Source organism: Megachile rotundata, chromosome 5 (genome assembly GCF_050947335.1).
Source record: "Megachile rotundata isolate GNS110a chromosome 5, iyMegRotu1, whole genome shotgun sequence".
NCBI classification, from domain to species: Eukaryota; Metazoa; Arthropoda; class Insecta; order Hymenoptera; family Megachilidae; genus Megachile; species Megachile rotundata.
The window spans coordinates 7,333,878-7,351,658 of record NC_134987.1 but is presented as its reverse complement, the minus strand read 5'-3'; the positions used below and the strand labels follow the sequence as shown (position 1 = coordinate 7,351,658).

General features: G+C 37.6%; 1 protein-coding gene and 1 long non-coding RNA gene across 5 annotated transcripts in view; one reads left to right on the top strand and one right to left on the bottom strand.

Moving 5' to 3' along the window:
• Nucleotides 1–6,595: 6,595 nt before the first annotated feature.
• On the top strand, nucleotides 6,596–10,236 carry LOC143264562 (uncharacterized). Of its 2 annotated transcripts, none has more exons than XR_013038314.1 (3): nucleotides 6,596–6,684; nucleotides 9,034–9,111; nucleotides 9,727–10,236. It is a non-coding gene; the product is annotated as an uncharacterized LOC143264562 (long non-coding RNA). The 2 variants fall into 2 exon arrangements; XR_013038313.1 differs by having other exon boundaries at nucleotides 9,698–10,236.
• Nucleotides 6,682–17,781, bottom strand: part of LOC143264561 (beta-1,4-glucuronyltransferase 1) — a 34,569-nt gene continuing 23,469 nt past the window's right edge. For all 3 annotated transcript variants that reach the window (XM_076532230.1, XM_076532229.1, XM_076532231.1), the window contains one exon: nucleotides 6,682–7,463. In XM_076532230.1, the coding sequence (XP_076388345.1) occupies nucleotides 7,257–7,463 (207 nt within the window). In that variant the 3' untranslated portion in view covers nucleotides 6,682–7,256. The remainder of the gene's footprint in view (nucleotides 7,464–17,781) is intronic.

The following is a 17,781-nucleotide window of genomic DNA, read 5'->3' as shown; positions in this document are numbered from 1 at the left end:
CGTCCGCGATTTTTATTGCTGCTCTTTGTGAATGTATGAAATTGCAGTGTTTGTTGTTTGTTGCACTCGTATCGCTTCTCGTGCAATTATATAAATAAATCACAGAATGAACTATGTTTATATAAATTATAAAAGGAGTATATTGCAAAGTAAATCATACTGAAATTACAAAATTAATTTTAAACTGCTCAAACTGTATTTATAAAAACAAAATAAAATTTGCGAACTTTAAATAAAATTACTGTTTTAAATAAAATCAAATTTATTAATGTTATTAAGATAGTACCATAATAACTATCATAAATAAGTTATAAAATAATAAATTGTTTAAATACAAATTTCAAGACTAACAAATAAAGCGCTGATGTTTCAGTTGTCATTGGTGGAACATGAAAAATGAAGTAATAACACATATACTTTGTATTAATTTATTAGTGTCTCATCGTTTAACAATGATTATCTCGTGTTACAATCACTTTGGCTGTTTACACACAATTTGTAAAAACATTATAATATACAATAACTCTGTGCCATAAAATGTTTCGACTACATACATATGTAGAGGTATGTAGAACCTTTCACTTGTGACGAGTCGTTGAGCAATCATTATTGCTGTACGAACCAGACAGCGAGGGTCGATCGATTTTAACCCGCAAGTGGTGCTTGGGTCAGTTTGACCCCGTCGTAATTATCTCAAGAACATTTGTTTTGAATGAAGACAAATATGGCGGGTGGGATATTTAGCATAGTTCTTAATTATTACTTTTTATATCTCTAAAGCTTTAAATTTTTACATTTCAAATTATCAAATTTTTATATAGCTAAATCCTCAAATTCTTAAATTTCTGAAATTCCTAAATTCCCAAATTCGCAAAGTATCAAATTTAAAAACTTCTAAATACTTGAGTTCCCAAATTCTCAAACTTCCAAACCATTACATCCCTAAGTTAAATCTTCAAACCCCAAATTCCCCAATTCCCACATTCCCCAATTCCTCCATTTCCCAATTTCCACATTCCCCAATTCCCACATTCCCCAATTCCAACTTTCCCCCATTCCCACATTCCCCAATTCCCACTCTCCTCAATTTTCACATTCCCCAATTCCCACTCTCCTCAATTCCCACATTCCCCAATTCCCACTCTTCCCAATTCCCACATTCCCCAATTCCCACATTCCCCCATACCCACTTTCCCCAATTCCTAAATCCCCAAATTCCTACATTCCCCAATTCCCACATTCCCCAATTCCCACATTCCCCAATTCCCACATTCCCCAATTCCCACATTCCCCAATTCCCACATTCCCCAATTTCCACATTCCCCAATTCCCACATTCCCCCATTCCCTCTTTCCCCAATTCCCACATTCCCCCATTCCCACATTTCCCAATTCCCACATTCCCCCATTCCCTCTTTCCCCAATTCCCACATTCCCAAATTCCCAAATTCCCAAATTCCCCAATTCCCACTTTCCCCAATTCCCAAATCCCAAAGTCCCCAAATTCTAAAAGTACCAAACTCCCAAACTTCCAAATCCCTAACTCCCCAAATTCCCAAACTTCCAACTCCAAAATCCCCAAAATCCCCAAATCTCCAAATCTCTAAATTCCTCCAAACACTCCATCAAAACGTTCGAGTCCTCTCAAACCCAAGCACCACAACAGGGGTTGAAAAACGCAACGTGCAAAAATCTTTCCATCGAGTCTCCTTACATTGCCAATTCGAGGAACTTCAGAATACAGGATAATCCTATAACATCCAAGTGTGATGTATAATAAATGTGGTGGCAGTATCGCTAGAGGAAACAGGTAAAAAGATTTTCGCTATGCTTTCTCGCTCGTCATGTTATAAAGAAGTTTTGAACGAGAACGTCAACCTTGTTTGTATTTCGCTTTAATCTACGGGGTATTCTTTTTGATCAGGGATGCACAACCGACGACCCTTGGCCCACGGTCATATTTGTGCTGGAATATTTAAAAAATGAGAGACGGTAGTCCACGAGTTCCATTAGCTTTACTCGGTTACCCGAATTCCGTGTAATTTCATTTTTAATCGCCACGAATAGTGTGCACGAAAACCGAAAATGGAATGCAACGATGAGAATATAAAACCCTGCCTTTTAAACATTCGCTTTCATCCTGAATAATCGTTACTTCAAACTCTTCCGGCATAAATCACGCATCAAAATTTGCGTTCTTTTTACGAAGGAAGAGTTAACTGTTTAAAAAATCATCGGTGAATGCGGTCATCTGAAAAATGAATTCGTGCAGGATTTTTCTGGCAAACATTCGGAATAAAATTTAAACAGCTATGTAATACACTCAGTTCACATTTAAAGCGCTTAGTTTGCTATTCACGGAAATAACACGGTGCTCGCTAGAAATAACATCTCGGGTGAATTGATGATAGAAAATATGTTGATCGGTCTAAATCGTTTTCTAGATTCTAATAATATATCACAATGTTACTTAGAGCCAATTCAGTACCATCTCCAACACGTTGACCGCCATTTTGATTCAGCAAAATAATCAGAGGACCGTGGAGTACTGATGTATTATTAATTTTATCGAAACTTGTTCTATTTTTTTCGATTATTCGATTACGTTGTTAAGTTGGAAATCAAGTTGGGAATGATTTCTTATATTTATTTAGGTATCGTTTAAATTTATTTAGGTATTATTCAGGTTTAATTAGGTATTTACTTCGATGACCAATATTAGGTATTACAACATATGTTGATAAAGTCTTTCAAATCAGTTAGGCACTGTATTAGAAGCATAAAATTATAGAGGCCATAAATTCGATGATTGCAGCCACTAAACAGTTACAATTCGTCCAAACAAATAAAACAAATATTTTTTAAGTTAAAAATAAACAACATACAAATAATATAATTTTTATCCATACTAAAGACCTCTTCTTAGTCTGATAACAATTTATATGCATTTTTGTAGAATCCTCACACATTCCTACAAGTTGAAATTTGAGACTATCGGACAGAACTTCTGATCCAATATTCAAATTTGAAAGCTTTCTACATTTGCGACACGTAGGCGTTACAGTCACTCCACAGTTTGTACAAAAGTATGAAACTTTTTGAACATCCAAAATTTTCCACTGCACTATCATTCTAGAATTTGGTTTCCATACGAAATACACAGGTAGACCATACATACACAGGTAGGATTTAATTACCATCCCGACTTCAGACATCAATCATCGACCGCAATGGCAGTCAACGCGTTAACCAATCGAAAAATCGATCCGGTTCTCGTTAATTGCATTCGTTAGAGGTCAATCTCTTTCTTCGTCGATGCTGTAACGAGACATCCTCCTGCTTCGAGGACATGCTCTCGTAAAAGGAATAAAAACATCGAGCGGATTGATCTCGAACTTAAACGGTTCCCTCTTAAATCACGGCCAGCTAACGAGCTGCGTTCGCTTAAGTTCCCCAGCCTCGTTTCCCTGCTCGTGTACGTGCCACGAAACTCACAGGCAGACATTTATTTCGCGATCCCGTATGGCAAGTCTCTGATGACTTTGGGGATCGTGAGCGGAAGCAGCAAGCAAGCTCCGAATCGACGAAAAGTACCGTCAAGTGCATCGATACCTATTTGATTGCACGAAATCACCTATTTCTATCCTTGATTTCGCTTCGATAACCGCGATCGACGTCCGAATTTTGCTTCGATTACAGCGATAATTCCGGTGAAACGCACGAGAGCGTGCGAGTGGACAAACGGTGGGGAAACCAAAGAGGTATACAACCTCGCATATGTAGGATCAGAAGTGGACCTGCGTCTTTTGAGCAGCGTTCACTGAATCGTCGGAATCGACTTTGTTCTAGTTGAGAAATTAACACGTTCCGTGCCAAGTCATTTTTGCCTGACTTGTCGTTCAGGCCATTTGATATTTTGACTAAAAATTAATATAAATTATCACACAATATTTCATTACATCCTCAATACATAAGTAATCCTTGTTTTCTTTTGTTCTATACTGCATCTTGTATAATGCTTCATTTTTTAGGTAGAAATATAGTTTACAGAATTATATTTGTAATAAAATATATGTTTTCAGCGCATTGAATAAATATGACTGCGTGTACCACCGGTGGTACACGTGGCCTGACGATCAAGTTTACCATGTACCACCGGTGGTACACGTGGCACGGAACGTGTTAACTACCGTTTGTGTCTTAACATCTTGGGCAACTGGATGAACTGTGGACAAAATGGCGGACGAGCGGTGTATACAAAATGGCGGACAGAAGAAAGTTTAACTTTGACTAGTATCACGCATGTACAAGTACAATATAGCAAACATATCGATTTTAAACTAAAACATTATCATGTTTTGTTTTATAAACTAACACATGTCATGATTATAAAAACACAGAATTTATTATGTAAAAATAAGTTATATGTTTCTTAACACGTGCTAAAATTAATAATTACGTAACAACAAATTTTAGAAGAAAATAAGACACTCGTACAAAATGTCACATCGATCCAAGCGAGAATATAAAAACCTTGGACCCTAAATTATTGTACTATTTCGACCATCATAAAACTCGACTGAAATTAATGTTTCCTGTCTACACACGAGATTGCAAGCTCGCAACTCAGGCAATCTGGCATTGAACTTCAGGTTTCAGATATAACGCGGCACTGTATCAGTTTCTCGTTCGAGATGTCGGTTCCTGTTAAGCCTTACAGATATGATATGTCACCGATTGACCGGGACGGATATTGCGAGAGTTAACCAATGAAACATATCCACCAGGAACGAGGAAGAAGCGTGACATTTTCATGTGTACGCGAATCTTGCTAAATACATCAAAAGTTAGCTGACAAATATCTACCTAGAACAACGAATTTCTCAAAAATAACACTTTTAAGTATACGTTCTTTCAATAAGACGATATGTCAAAGTGCACGTCTTTTAACGTATACGTCACAACCTGCATACGAAAGTAGTTGATATTTCGTGCATTAATAGAAATATAGGTATTTTAAGAAAATTAGAGAAGGAGAAAGAAGGCTAAGGAAATAAAGAAAGTGAAAAAATTAGGAAGTGAAGAAGACGGGTGAAAAATTGTCATAAAATAGGTTCGACACTGTCTACCGTTGTTACGGTAAAGAGGAATATGCGCGACGAATGCGATCTTCAGTCTAAAACCCTGGAACTGTAACTCTGCAAACTCTCAAAAATCCAAAATTCCAAATATTGAAATTCAACAATTCCCAAATCCACAATTTTTGAATTCCCAAATCCCCAATTTCCCAATACCCTAATCCCCAACTCCCCCATTCCCACATTCCCCCATTCCCCCATTCCCCAATTCCCACATTCCCCCATTCCCACATTCCCCAATTCCCACTTTCCCCAATTCCTAAATCCCCAAATTCCTACATTCCCCAATTCCCACTATCCTCAATTCTCACATTCCCCAATTCCCACATTCCCCAATTCCTAAATCCCCAAATTCCTACATTCCCCAATTCCCACATTCCCCAATTCCAACTTTCCCCCACTCCCACATTCCCCAATTCTCACTATCCTCAATTCTCACATTCCCCAATTCCCACATTCCCCAATTCCCACATTCCCCAATTCCCACATTCCCCAATTCCCACATTCCCCAATTCCCACATTCCCCAATTCCCACATTCCCCAATTCCCACATTCCCCCATTCCCACTTCCCCCAATTCCTAAATCCCCAAATTCCTACATTCCCCAATTCCCACATTCCCCAATTACCACATTTCTCAATTCCCACATTCCCGAATTCCCACATTCCCCAATTCCCACTCTCCCCAATTCCTAAATCCCCAAATTCTCACATTCCCCAATTCCCACATTCCTCAATTCCCACATTCCTCAATACCTAAATCCTCAAATTCCCACATTCCCCAATTCCAAACCTAAAATTCCCAGTTAAAAACTTGTCATAAAACGAATAGGTCCGACACTTTTTACCGTCGCTATTACGACGAATGCGCGCGACATTAAGAGGTTAACATAACCTAGCCATGAAACGTTTAACGGTACGAGGTCGACGCGGAAATACAGCAAACATAGAACCATCAAATAAAGTGATCGTATAACCGATTATCTTGTCGATAACGGTGACAATCTGTTATATTCTGTCCGTTCCATGGAGTAATTTGCTGTCGAGCAGACATGCAAAACTCTGTGGTAGGGCTCGAACAACCGATAAAGCCCGGCTGAATAACGGCCATTAGCTGTAAGTTAAACAAAACCATCATTTCCGGGACGATCAACCTTAAGCGGACGAAACCCTTCATTTTTCATGTCCCCAGAAAGGCTGAAGAGACCATCAAACTCGCCGAACAATGGATGGATGAATTTCTGATGGCTTCAATAATCGTGCGCCACGGGGATGATTGGTGGAGCCACCAGAGCTCTATATATCGTTCGTTTCGACCGTTAATTATTGTTAGTATCGTTCGTGATTCATCGTACAATACGGGATGTAAAGCATATAGAAAATCTGACTCTCTCGGTTAATTGTGTAGATCGTAATTAACACGTGAAACGCCATGAATTTTTATTCTACAAATTCGAGTGGAAAGGTGAATTTGGTGGAAATAAAATTGGAGGGACTTCTGTTGTCAACATGGCGCTCAGTGGTAATTTTGCTGTCTTTTGACTTAAGGTAGGTACAATTTGTGTACAGTTAAAAACTTCCACTGAAGTATTTAACAATTAGAATCCCTATTCGTTAATTCGGGTATTTTCATGTTTGTGTCATTTTCATTTTGATAGGTTCAGTAGACTGCAATTGTCTGGTAGATAAAACAAGTTAAAATAATAATGTTACTAATGATATGCTAATAATACTGCTTAATAATAATTACTAATAATAATGTTACTTTGTAATAATTACTAATGATAATGTTACTCAATAATAATATCTAATGATAATGTTACTCAATAATAATATCTAATGATAACGTTACTTAATATTAATCATTAACAACAATATTGCTTAATATTAATAATAATGCTACTGATATGATGAAGAATTTAACCTATAAACATAATTATTTTGCTTTCGAAGAAACGAAAGGTTAAAAGTAGATAACGTGAGAGGGTAGAAATCGTTCATAGAAAAAGAGGACAAAATGGTTGTCTCAATTTGTGACGATGGCCTCGTGACGAATAAAAGGGACGGCGCGGCGATCAGGATCTCGCGATCGATCAGCGAAATCTCTGACGAGCTTTTCGTCAGTTAGCATTTTTCATCATCTTTAAAGGATCTCGCATGTACCGAGCAAAAACCTCTTTCTTGAACGTCTCAAAGTGCTTTCTGTTGGCACTATTCTGTCGCTCGCGCCATGCTGGCCTCGTTTTTCTCGTCTGCAGACCCCAATGCCCGGTAAAAACCGGCGAGAGGACCTTGAACTGGTAACCGGCCACGTACATCTCGTAAACCTACGCAGAAAAACAAAAATCGATATTAAAACACTACTATTAAATTATTTAAAAAATTTAGAAACTTAAACAAACTCAACAAAATTCGGGAATTCAAAACATTTGAAAAGTTGGCTAAAATTAAACATTTAAATTTGTGCTCACAAATTTGGCGTTCACGAAAAACGTTCATATCAGGAAAGTAATACGTAAAGATAAAATTTGAAAGAATGAAAATGTCAAAGAGTACAAAGCTTAAGCTCAAATCCACTATCGCCATAAAGCACATCCGTGGCTCTCTGAAATATATCTTTACTAAAGTGCATTTCGAAGCAAAATAGAGGCAATATGTTCCAGTTGTGAATATATCGAGGAATATTCGATAAACGTTTGTATTCATACTGCAATTCAAATTTTTCGTTTACTCAACACCGGATCCGATTACTTTATTCAGTTCGTTGACTGATAATTTTGGAAACGTTTCTCTTCAGTTTTATAACCGAAATGCATATTTAATTTTTCATTAAAAATGCAGAATCATAAAAATACAGAAATACATATTTAACACATTGACTTCATATGTGAGTAGCTGTGCATATGTGAATTGCTCTGCAAGGTCCGTTGAATTAATTTACTTGAAGAGCAAATGTGAAGAGCAACTTTTGTGATCTCTTAATATTGAAACAATGACATGTACTAATACCTTAATGTATGAAATTGAAAAAACAAATACTCCTACTCTTAATAATTTGTATTCTCCCCATGTCTGACCACAAGTCGACAGTGCTATACGAACCGAAAAAATAAACGATATTTTTGAACGATAACGTCGCTGACCACAGTAGAAACATTCGAAAACTTACGAGAAGCTAAATGTTTCGACGTGGAAGATTCGCGAGTGGAACGTTCCGATAACAAGCAGGAATCCGCGTTCGATTCGATCCGAGGTAACTGCAACCAAGCGAGACGAGATTGTGAACGGCAAACGACTGAACCAGATTCTTTACGACCCAGCCTCGGGATTCGATACCTCGGTGTTCGAATTTAAAATCCACAGAGATTTGCTTCGATCGTTTCGCAACCACGAAACACCGTAAACGCGCCACTATCTAAGCATATATACGTGTACGCGTGGAAAGGCATGAATAACGAAAAAAACGATTACACCCTCGAAAAGAAATTTAAACGGTTTTCCCATCAATTCTACTTTGATTTTGTACAAAATGACTTTGATACTCTCTTTTTTGTACAAGATTGTAGTTCAATGGCATATAATCGATTATGAAAGGTATGACACGAAGAGGTACATTAAAATAAGTAACAAATAATATTAAAATAAAATAAGTATAAGTACATTGATGTGAAGCTTGTCTCTACGCAACTGGTGCCTCTATGCTGTGTCTATTGCTAAGACAAAATGGCTGCCTCTTCGTTAAAATGGTGGATCAAGCTGCATATTTATTTCGTTAATACATTCAATAGAGTTAATACATGTATACATTTAATTTTCGATTATTTATGCTCAAAAATAATGAAGGATTTGCTGTGAAGAAGTCTGTAATTTCTGTCAAGCAGAATCTGTAATTTTTAGGTTAGGCAACCTGTTTGGGAGACATCTGTACATGAAGAGAAACTGCGAAATTATATGTACTTTCACCTTTAATTATATGTAAGTATATGAACCTTTACTTTCAACTCTATATAAGTGTATATAATTTTACCTTTAATTATATGTACAATTGTATGTTTCACCTTTGACTACATATAAGTTATGTAGCTGTACCTGCAGCTATACCGTTATACATATGTAAATTGATTCATTACCTGTCTCAACAAAGAACCCTCCATTTTGTATTAAAAATATAAAAGTACCAATACGATAATTCTCCCTAAATTCTAAGCTTTAAATCAATATACAGTACCACTTTGTTCCACTTTTATATGATACGTTCCACTTGAACCAACTTCACTTTCAAAACACTCAGCGAAGTGATATATCGTGTAAAACAAGAAAACTGAACTATGCGAGCAATAACAATATTGAGAATCCAGATGTCCCTTTATTTCCCCCGTTCCACCGTTTGCGAAATCGAAAAAGTATTTCTTAAGTCCGGGTATCGTTCTGTTTTCCACGATAACCCGCAGCGAGCGCGCAACTTCGCGAAACAGTATTATAGTCTCTTCTTCCTATGTTTTGCAACTTTTTGCCGCGTAACGCGCTGCCTGTTTCAAAAGTTTCCGTAAACGTCCCATAGATATCCTGAGGATAGTGACATTTCCATAGGAAACACCATGTTTCCGACATTAGAATGGTAAGGAGGAAGGGAGCACCGCTGGCAATCTTGCGGAGGGTCTGCCAACCTAGACAAGTCAGACAGTCCTAACAGACGGGATACACCGTTCCTGTTACTCAGCCTGGATGCATCTTCCTGAATAATCGTACGTAACAATGGTAAGTCATACGTGACATGCCGTACGCAAACCTGCCAGACACGTTCTGATTACTCGGCTTGAGATAACGTTACTGTTACACTTTGACGATCGGTTTCGTGAAAATAACTTACATGATATTCGCTTGTACTTGAGGGTTTCTCAAACATCTGCAAATTTGTAAATTAGAAAAAATTCTATTTTAGTAATTAATCAGAACTTTTAAATAATTATTATGTTTCGCACTTGGAGATCTGTGACGAATGTATGTGTAAATGAAAACAAGAAAAATGTCATTTAATCACTATCTTCCTCCTCCTATTATTATTAATAATTTCTTCAATTATTCTGATAAATTAATAAACCATTCCACGTTTATTTTTGTCATTTCTACCTTTAACATTTATTATACATTTTCGTGTACCTTTTGTATCTACATTTAATGTATTAAATATTTTAATTAATTGTTCGAAAGAAAGTTGACTAAAATTGTAGATTGAATAAACAGAACGTTCGCTTGCTAGATTATACGTATTTCGCCATGATACGTTTGAAACTCGTGTAATCAACGAAACACTCATGTTGAAAACCAGTTGTTACCACACGCGTGTAATTATTCACTGACACGTCTAGGAAACAGGGAACTGAAGATTAGACGCCGTCTATCAATTCCTTTTGACGTTGTCGGAACCATCATAGACGCGTTTCCGCTTTGCAGATGCGGTGTTCCTTTGCATTAATTACAACCAATCCGCTGTCGTCTATGGCTTAACAAATCCCATTATCCGCCCTTTGCTAGTCTTCCAAATTATACAAAAATTTCTTGCATTTATTTAATTGCATTCAAACTTTTATTTTTTATATATTTTTTTATTTTAAGCGTTTGTATATCTACTTTATTTCCATTAATTCTCTACCTACTTCTCACAATCGCAAACAATTAAAACACAGACCAATAAAGAACAAAGAGAGCAGAAAACAAGAATTGAAAATTACTGTGGAACATCATCCTTTATGTAGACACTTGCCTAGTTGATTAATAAAACTGAATTGTCCGTTGTAACGTATGTTCATTCTACTCGATTATCCGTCTTAATTAGCCGGTGAACGAGAATTAATTCCCTTCACAGTATATCCCGCGGGTCACATTCTTGCGGCTGCTGGTGTAAAACATTTCTGGCTCTTGCAACACAAGATAGTCACAGGGCACCTGTTTGTCCCGAGTTTCAACAGAACACAGATTACATTACACAACATAACCGAGTTGACGTATCTTGCTAATTAGCGTGTCTGCGCGTTTTGTTTTTGTCAAAGAATTCTATTTGTACCGCGCGGCGCGACTGTTTCAAACGATTATACAGTAGACTTTTGTACAATACTATTCTCATGGGCGAGTAACAACAGAATTTTTGTGATATTGGGGATATGGAGAGGTCTTAATGTAAGGCTTATTCAAATTCTGTTAACAATGTGACGGATAATGTACACGGTGGGTTTGGTATTATTTATAACTCTAATATTTCGTCGTTTAGGGAGTGGAAATAGAATGCATGTTGTGTGGAAAATAGAGAATATGGGGACGCGTTGAAGTTGCAATGTGTGGAAATTGTAGAATGTGGAGATATGGCGCGTGGAGATACGGTGCGTGGAGATACAGTAAGTGAATATATGACGCGTGGAGATACGACGCGTGAAGGTACGATGCGTGGAGGTACGGCGCGTGGAGATACGACGCATGGAGATACGGCACGTGGAATTACGGCACGTGGAGTTATGGCGCGTGGAGTTACCCACGCGTGGAGTTACGGTACGTGGAGTTACCCACGCGTGGAATTAGCCACGCGTAGAATTATAGCGCGTGGAGTTACCCACGCGTGGAATTACCCACGCGTAGAATTACGGCGCGTGGAGTTATGGCGCGTGGAGTTATCCACGCGTGGAATTACCCACGCGTGGAATTACCCACGCGTAGAATTATGGCGCGTGGAGACACCCACGCGTAGAATTATGGCGCGTGGAGTTACCCACGCGTGGAATTACCAATGCATAGAATTATGTTGCGTGGAGTTACCCACGCGTAGAATCACGGCGCGTGGAGTTATGGCGCGTGAAGTTACCCACGCGTGGAATTACCCACGCGTAGAATTATGGCGCGTGTAGTTACCCACGCGTAGAATTACGTCGCGTGGAAAACACAACGCGTAAAAATTTGTTGCATCCAAATTCCAACACGTGGAAATTGCAACGCGTGGATATGCCACGCGTCCAAATGGCAACGCGTGGAAATTCCAACGCGTGAGAATTCCAACGCATGGAAATCACAAGACATGGGAATTACAGCGCGTGGAGATACCAAGCATCAAATTCACAACACGTATACCTTCCACCACGTGAAAATAACAACGCACAGAAATTACAACGCGTAGAACTACATTTCGTAGAAACTCGACGCATTCAAATCACAACACACGAAACTTACAACAGATAGAAATGACTACACTACCCCGCGTGAAATTACAACGCCTTTGCAAGGCCTTGCAACCTCTTAAACACTTCACCCCAGTTTCTAAGTCTCTCGTGTAAGAAAGATCGCTCCCAAACGAAGGATACTTCAAGTTTTTGACCTCCGAACGTAATAACAGAAATTCCCCTTCCGTTATCCAGCTTTCCCTTTAGACCAGAAATAATTGCGCGCTGTTCCGCTTGATAACGTTGGCCATGTACGCGCACACATACGCGCGGTTGCACGAACACCTATAAATAAACGGGGTATTCCGTATTCCACGCGTGTTGGTGCACGAAGGTTAATGATTAGTGCGAGCGCAGAGCACAACGGGAACGCTTCAGCATCTCTGTATTCCTCTTCGTGGCGTAGAAACAAGGGGAACAAGCAAAACCACAGCGAGTATGCTCGAAACACGAAAGAACGATCGCTGGCTGCGTCTACAGAAATTGCGTAAATTTACATTAATACAACGTCCGAATATCGTTTGAGCAGACCACCGCCGAATAACGGTGGTTCTGGATACCTTGAATTCCACGGATGATTCCGTTCGCTTTTCAAAAGTTTCTCGCGTTAGGCAACCGCGGTTCTCTATATTCCACCTCGTCGATCATGTTACATTAGAATTACTTTTCGCGCGTTCAGGCTTCACATCTAATTAAATATTGTATAATCCTTTGAATAAATACTCCGATAAGCACTTCATTTTAATCTGATTAAATAATCATTTAATAACCAAATGGTTTGATTAAATATCTAGTATAATCTGATTAAATGTGGTGTTTGGTTTGAAACATTTATTCCAAATGATTTAACTGAATGACATAATCATCCTAATTTTATAGTGATATTAAATAACCTGAATTGAGTTTAATGATACAAGTACCTAAATAATTTGGCAACACTTTGCGTAAAATCATAACACACGATTGAGGAACGGAGTCATTTATTTGAAACTGCATATAAGAATGTTCAATTAAGAAAAAAATGATTTCTACTTAGCTCTTGCTGAGGTACAATAGTACGTGTCGAAAAGAGCATCCTCATAGAAATTCGCTGATGAATACCCCGCGAAGATCACGCATTAAGGTCATACGTGACGATGCATCCAAAGGAGCCGGTGAGTTCGGTAAACAGCGACGCATAATTTTTCCAGATAACGGCGGTGCCAAGTGAAACCAACCGAGACCGAAAAGTAAATCTGATAATTGAGTTTTATGCGATCGCACGTCGGTACAAATCCTCGCGAATAAAGCGTACCAACGTAACGCGTCTTCCCTTATCTTACAATTCCCGACAGCGAAGGTATCCGATGGATAAAACGCCAGCTGGCGAGAGATCCTTCCATTTGGATCGTTGCGACGGCAGAAATGAGGCTCTACGCGAGATTTTAATGCACAGATTCGAGTGTGTATGTCGTTTTAAGCGGATAGAAAAGTTGGATGTTTGAATGATCGTCCATTAAGCGGTGACGACGATAAATGCCCTGTGATGAGATTCGAAAAAGTGCAGATGGATTACCTTGGATGCAAATATCGTGTTAGGACAGTGATGGGAATATTAAGTGCTAGATGAAGGGGACGTGGTGCGATAGATCAGATTTATGTGGGCTTTGAGGTTTTATAGTTTGGGTGGAAGAAATTTAGAGTAAAATACTAAATAGAGTAAATAGAGTAAATAGACTGAATGGACTGAATAGACTAAATAAACTAAATAGACTAAAAATTAGGAAATTTGGAAATTTAGGATAATTGAAATTTAGAGTATTAGAAATTTAGAATACTAAAAATTTAGAATACTAAAAATTTGGAGTACTAAAAATCAAGAATACTTGAAATTTAGAATACTAAAAATTTAAAATAATAAAGATTTAGAATATTAAAAATTAAGAATACTACAAATTTGAAGTACCAAAAATCTAAAATTCCAGAAGTGTAAAATATAAAAAATTTATAGCACTAAAAATTAAAAACTCAGAAATCCAAGTAATTCCTCTTTCAAATGTCCACAATCAAACTTTTACACAACAGAATCCAAATTTACTTCACAATAAAATTAATTAGGGAGAATCTACATCGTAGACAATACCGTGATTTACAAGGACCTGTTATATAGAACACGATGAATCCGATACTAATTATATCAGACCCAATTATACTTTTACATGTACATTTACAATTGATAATTACATTTCCACTGAAATGCTTCATTAAAGCTCGATTTTACGAGTACTTTCTTCAGGTCTGTATTTCTTTTCCGCCAAATGCATCCGCCATTGTCAGATCGATGCATTTACAAAAGCTTCTCGCTGGAACAAGTTCACCGTGAACGGTAACGTCTTTATCGGAATCGAGTTAATTACAACATATCAATAACAGCCGCTATTCAGTGAGCAATTTCATCCGGTTAATAAGCGACGGAAACGAAACGGAAGAGAGGAAAGAAATATCGTTGAAGAATGAAGTATGAGGGAGATTGGACAATGGTACGAGTCCACTTAAATCAACCATTTACTTGCTAATTGCCACGAAAATTATATTTAACTATTGCTGAAAATTATCTATTGAAGAAACTGATTTGTTCATTTTTAACTGAGTCAATTAAAGTTTCATCGTTCTGATATTTATACTCAGAAAGGCGACCATTTTGTATACCTCATGTTATAGGATGTGGAGATATGACGCGTGGAGATATAACGTGTAAAAATACGGCGCGTGGAGATACGGTGCGTGGAGATACGGTGCGTGAAGATACGGCGCATAGAGATACGACGCGTGTGGAACTACAGTGCGTGGAGTTATGATGCGTGGAATTGCCCACGCGTAAAATTATGGCGCGTGGAGTTATGGTGCGTGGAATTAACCACCCGTAGAATTACGGCGCGTGGAGTTACCCATGCGTAGAATTACGACGCGTGGAGTTATGACGCGTGGAGTTACCCACGTGTGGAATTAACCACGCGTAGAATTACGACGCGTGGAGTTACCCATGCGTAGAATTACGACGCATGGAGTTATGACGCGTGGAGTTACCCACGCGTGGAATTAACCACGCGTAGAATTACAGCGCGTGGAGCTACCCACGCGTGGAATTACGGCGCGTGGAGTTATGACGCGTGGAGTTACCCACGCGTGGAATTAACCACGCGTAGAATTACGACGCATGGAGTTATGGCACATGGAGTTATCCACGCATGGAATTAACCAAGCGTAGAATTATGGCGCGTGGAGTTACCCATGCGTAGAATTACGGCGCGTGGAGTTATGACGCGTGGAATTAACCACGCGTAGAATTACGGCGCGTGGAGTTACCCACGCGTGGAATTTAAAATTTGGAATTACGTGCGCTCTAAAATTTGCTAACTGAAATTAACGTACTCTAGAAATTCTATATACAATTATTAACTAAAAAATCTATAACAATAATTAGTCAGTGACTACTCCTGAATTTCCAAATATAACAAAACTAATCGTACTTCATCAATTAGAAGTTAAAAATCGGCCTTTGTTCGCAGCGATAGAATAATGTGAAAATAGCTTCGTGCTTCGTTCCCTTTCAATGTGCTCGATTCGTCGATTCGCGGCATTGAAAACCGAGCCGATTGACGAGCTCGAAGCCAAGGTAATCGTTCAATCGACGAAATCAGGTGAGGCAAGCTGTTTTCTTTCTGTTTGATTCGTGGCTCAGCATCTCGAATGCTCGCGTGTCTCCGCCACTCACGGCAATGGCATTCCTCGCCGTCGAATCAATTTCGTTGCCGATCGAAAGTCAATCTTCGAAATGAACGTCGAAAGGTCAATATTGAAACGAGTCGCTCTGAAATTCATTGAGACGCGATCAGTTTGTTGCTGGCGTAATATTTTGAAGCATGCCGTTCGCGCCGAATTTACCAATCGTTCCTCATTGTTCCCTCGCGATATAATGCATTTTGAATAACTGTATCAAAGCGACGTTCAATACCGTAATTTTCTATCCGTTTTCTTCACCAATTTTTGTTATTAATTTTGAGAGACAATTGATGAAATGATTAATAATTTTGATAATATTTAATGATTTATGATATTGATATATTGATAGGCAATCAATGAAACATTTAATAATTTTGGACCAATAATTTTGATAAAATTTAATGATTTATGATATTGAAATATTGATAGACAATTGAAATGATTAATAATTTTGAACCAATAATTTTGATAATATTTAATGATTTATGATATTGATATATTGATAGGCAATCAATGAAACGTTTAATAATTTTGGACCAATAATTTTGATAATATTAAATAATTTAAAATATTGAAATATTGATAGACAATTCAGAAAACAATTATTAATTTTGAGCGAATAATTTTGATAAGATTTAATGAATTAAAATATTGATACATTGATAGATAATCACTGAAATGATTAATAATCTTGAACCAATAATTTTGATATTATTTAATGATTTATGATATTAAAATATTGATAGACAATCAATGAAATGATTAATAATTTTGAATCAATAATTTTGATAATATTCAATGATTTATGATATTAAAATATTGATAGACAATCAATGAAATGATTAATAATTTTGAATCAATAATTTTGATAATATTCAATGATTTAAGATATTGAAATATTGACAGACAATCAATGTCACGATTAATAATTTACAACTAATAATTTTGATATATCGAAGTATTGATAAGGAATCGATAAAACAATTAATAACTTTAAAGAAAGCTCTATCCCTTCGTGCTTAAGTAAAGTTACCCCCAAGTTGGTAATTATGCGCTGGCAAAGTTTACGATGCAGGAAGTAATTAATGTAAATGAATTCAACGAGCTTCGTAGCGATTTCTTTAAAGTTTCATAAAACGGAAACTACTTACCCGATTGACTTTAAAATTTTGTGATAGACAAATATTTTTGTATTGGTTTAAAACTTATGGACTCACTTGTATATCATCAAAATTTCATCGATAATAGATTTATGGTCATTATTTAATTATAAACGATTGATACTTTCAATACGATTTCGATCGTTTTACGTTCAAACTGCGAGTTCTCGATGATCGATGGTTCCGCGATAACGAGAATGATAGACCGGGAAAAAATTGCAGACCAGGAAGATTCATGATCAACTTGATTCGCAGATACTAGATAGCAATCGAAATCGTTCACGACTTTGATTACTCGATAAACAAATCTTTCAATCAACGCGTTCGATATAATCTAGTAAATAATACAACAAATTCATTGACCTAATCACTCATTCATAAAATCAACGACATCGACAAAAGTCAGCTAACGTATCGTTGACAGAGCATCCCACAATTGATGCAGCACGCTAATTCCCGAAGTAAGTCGTTGTTTCGGCGATCGCATTCACGGCGAGCCTAATTGCCGAAAGGAGCGT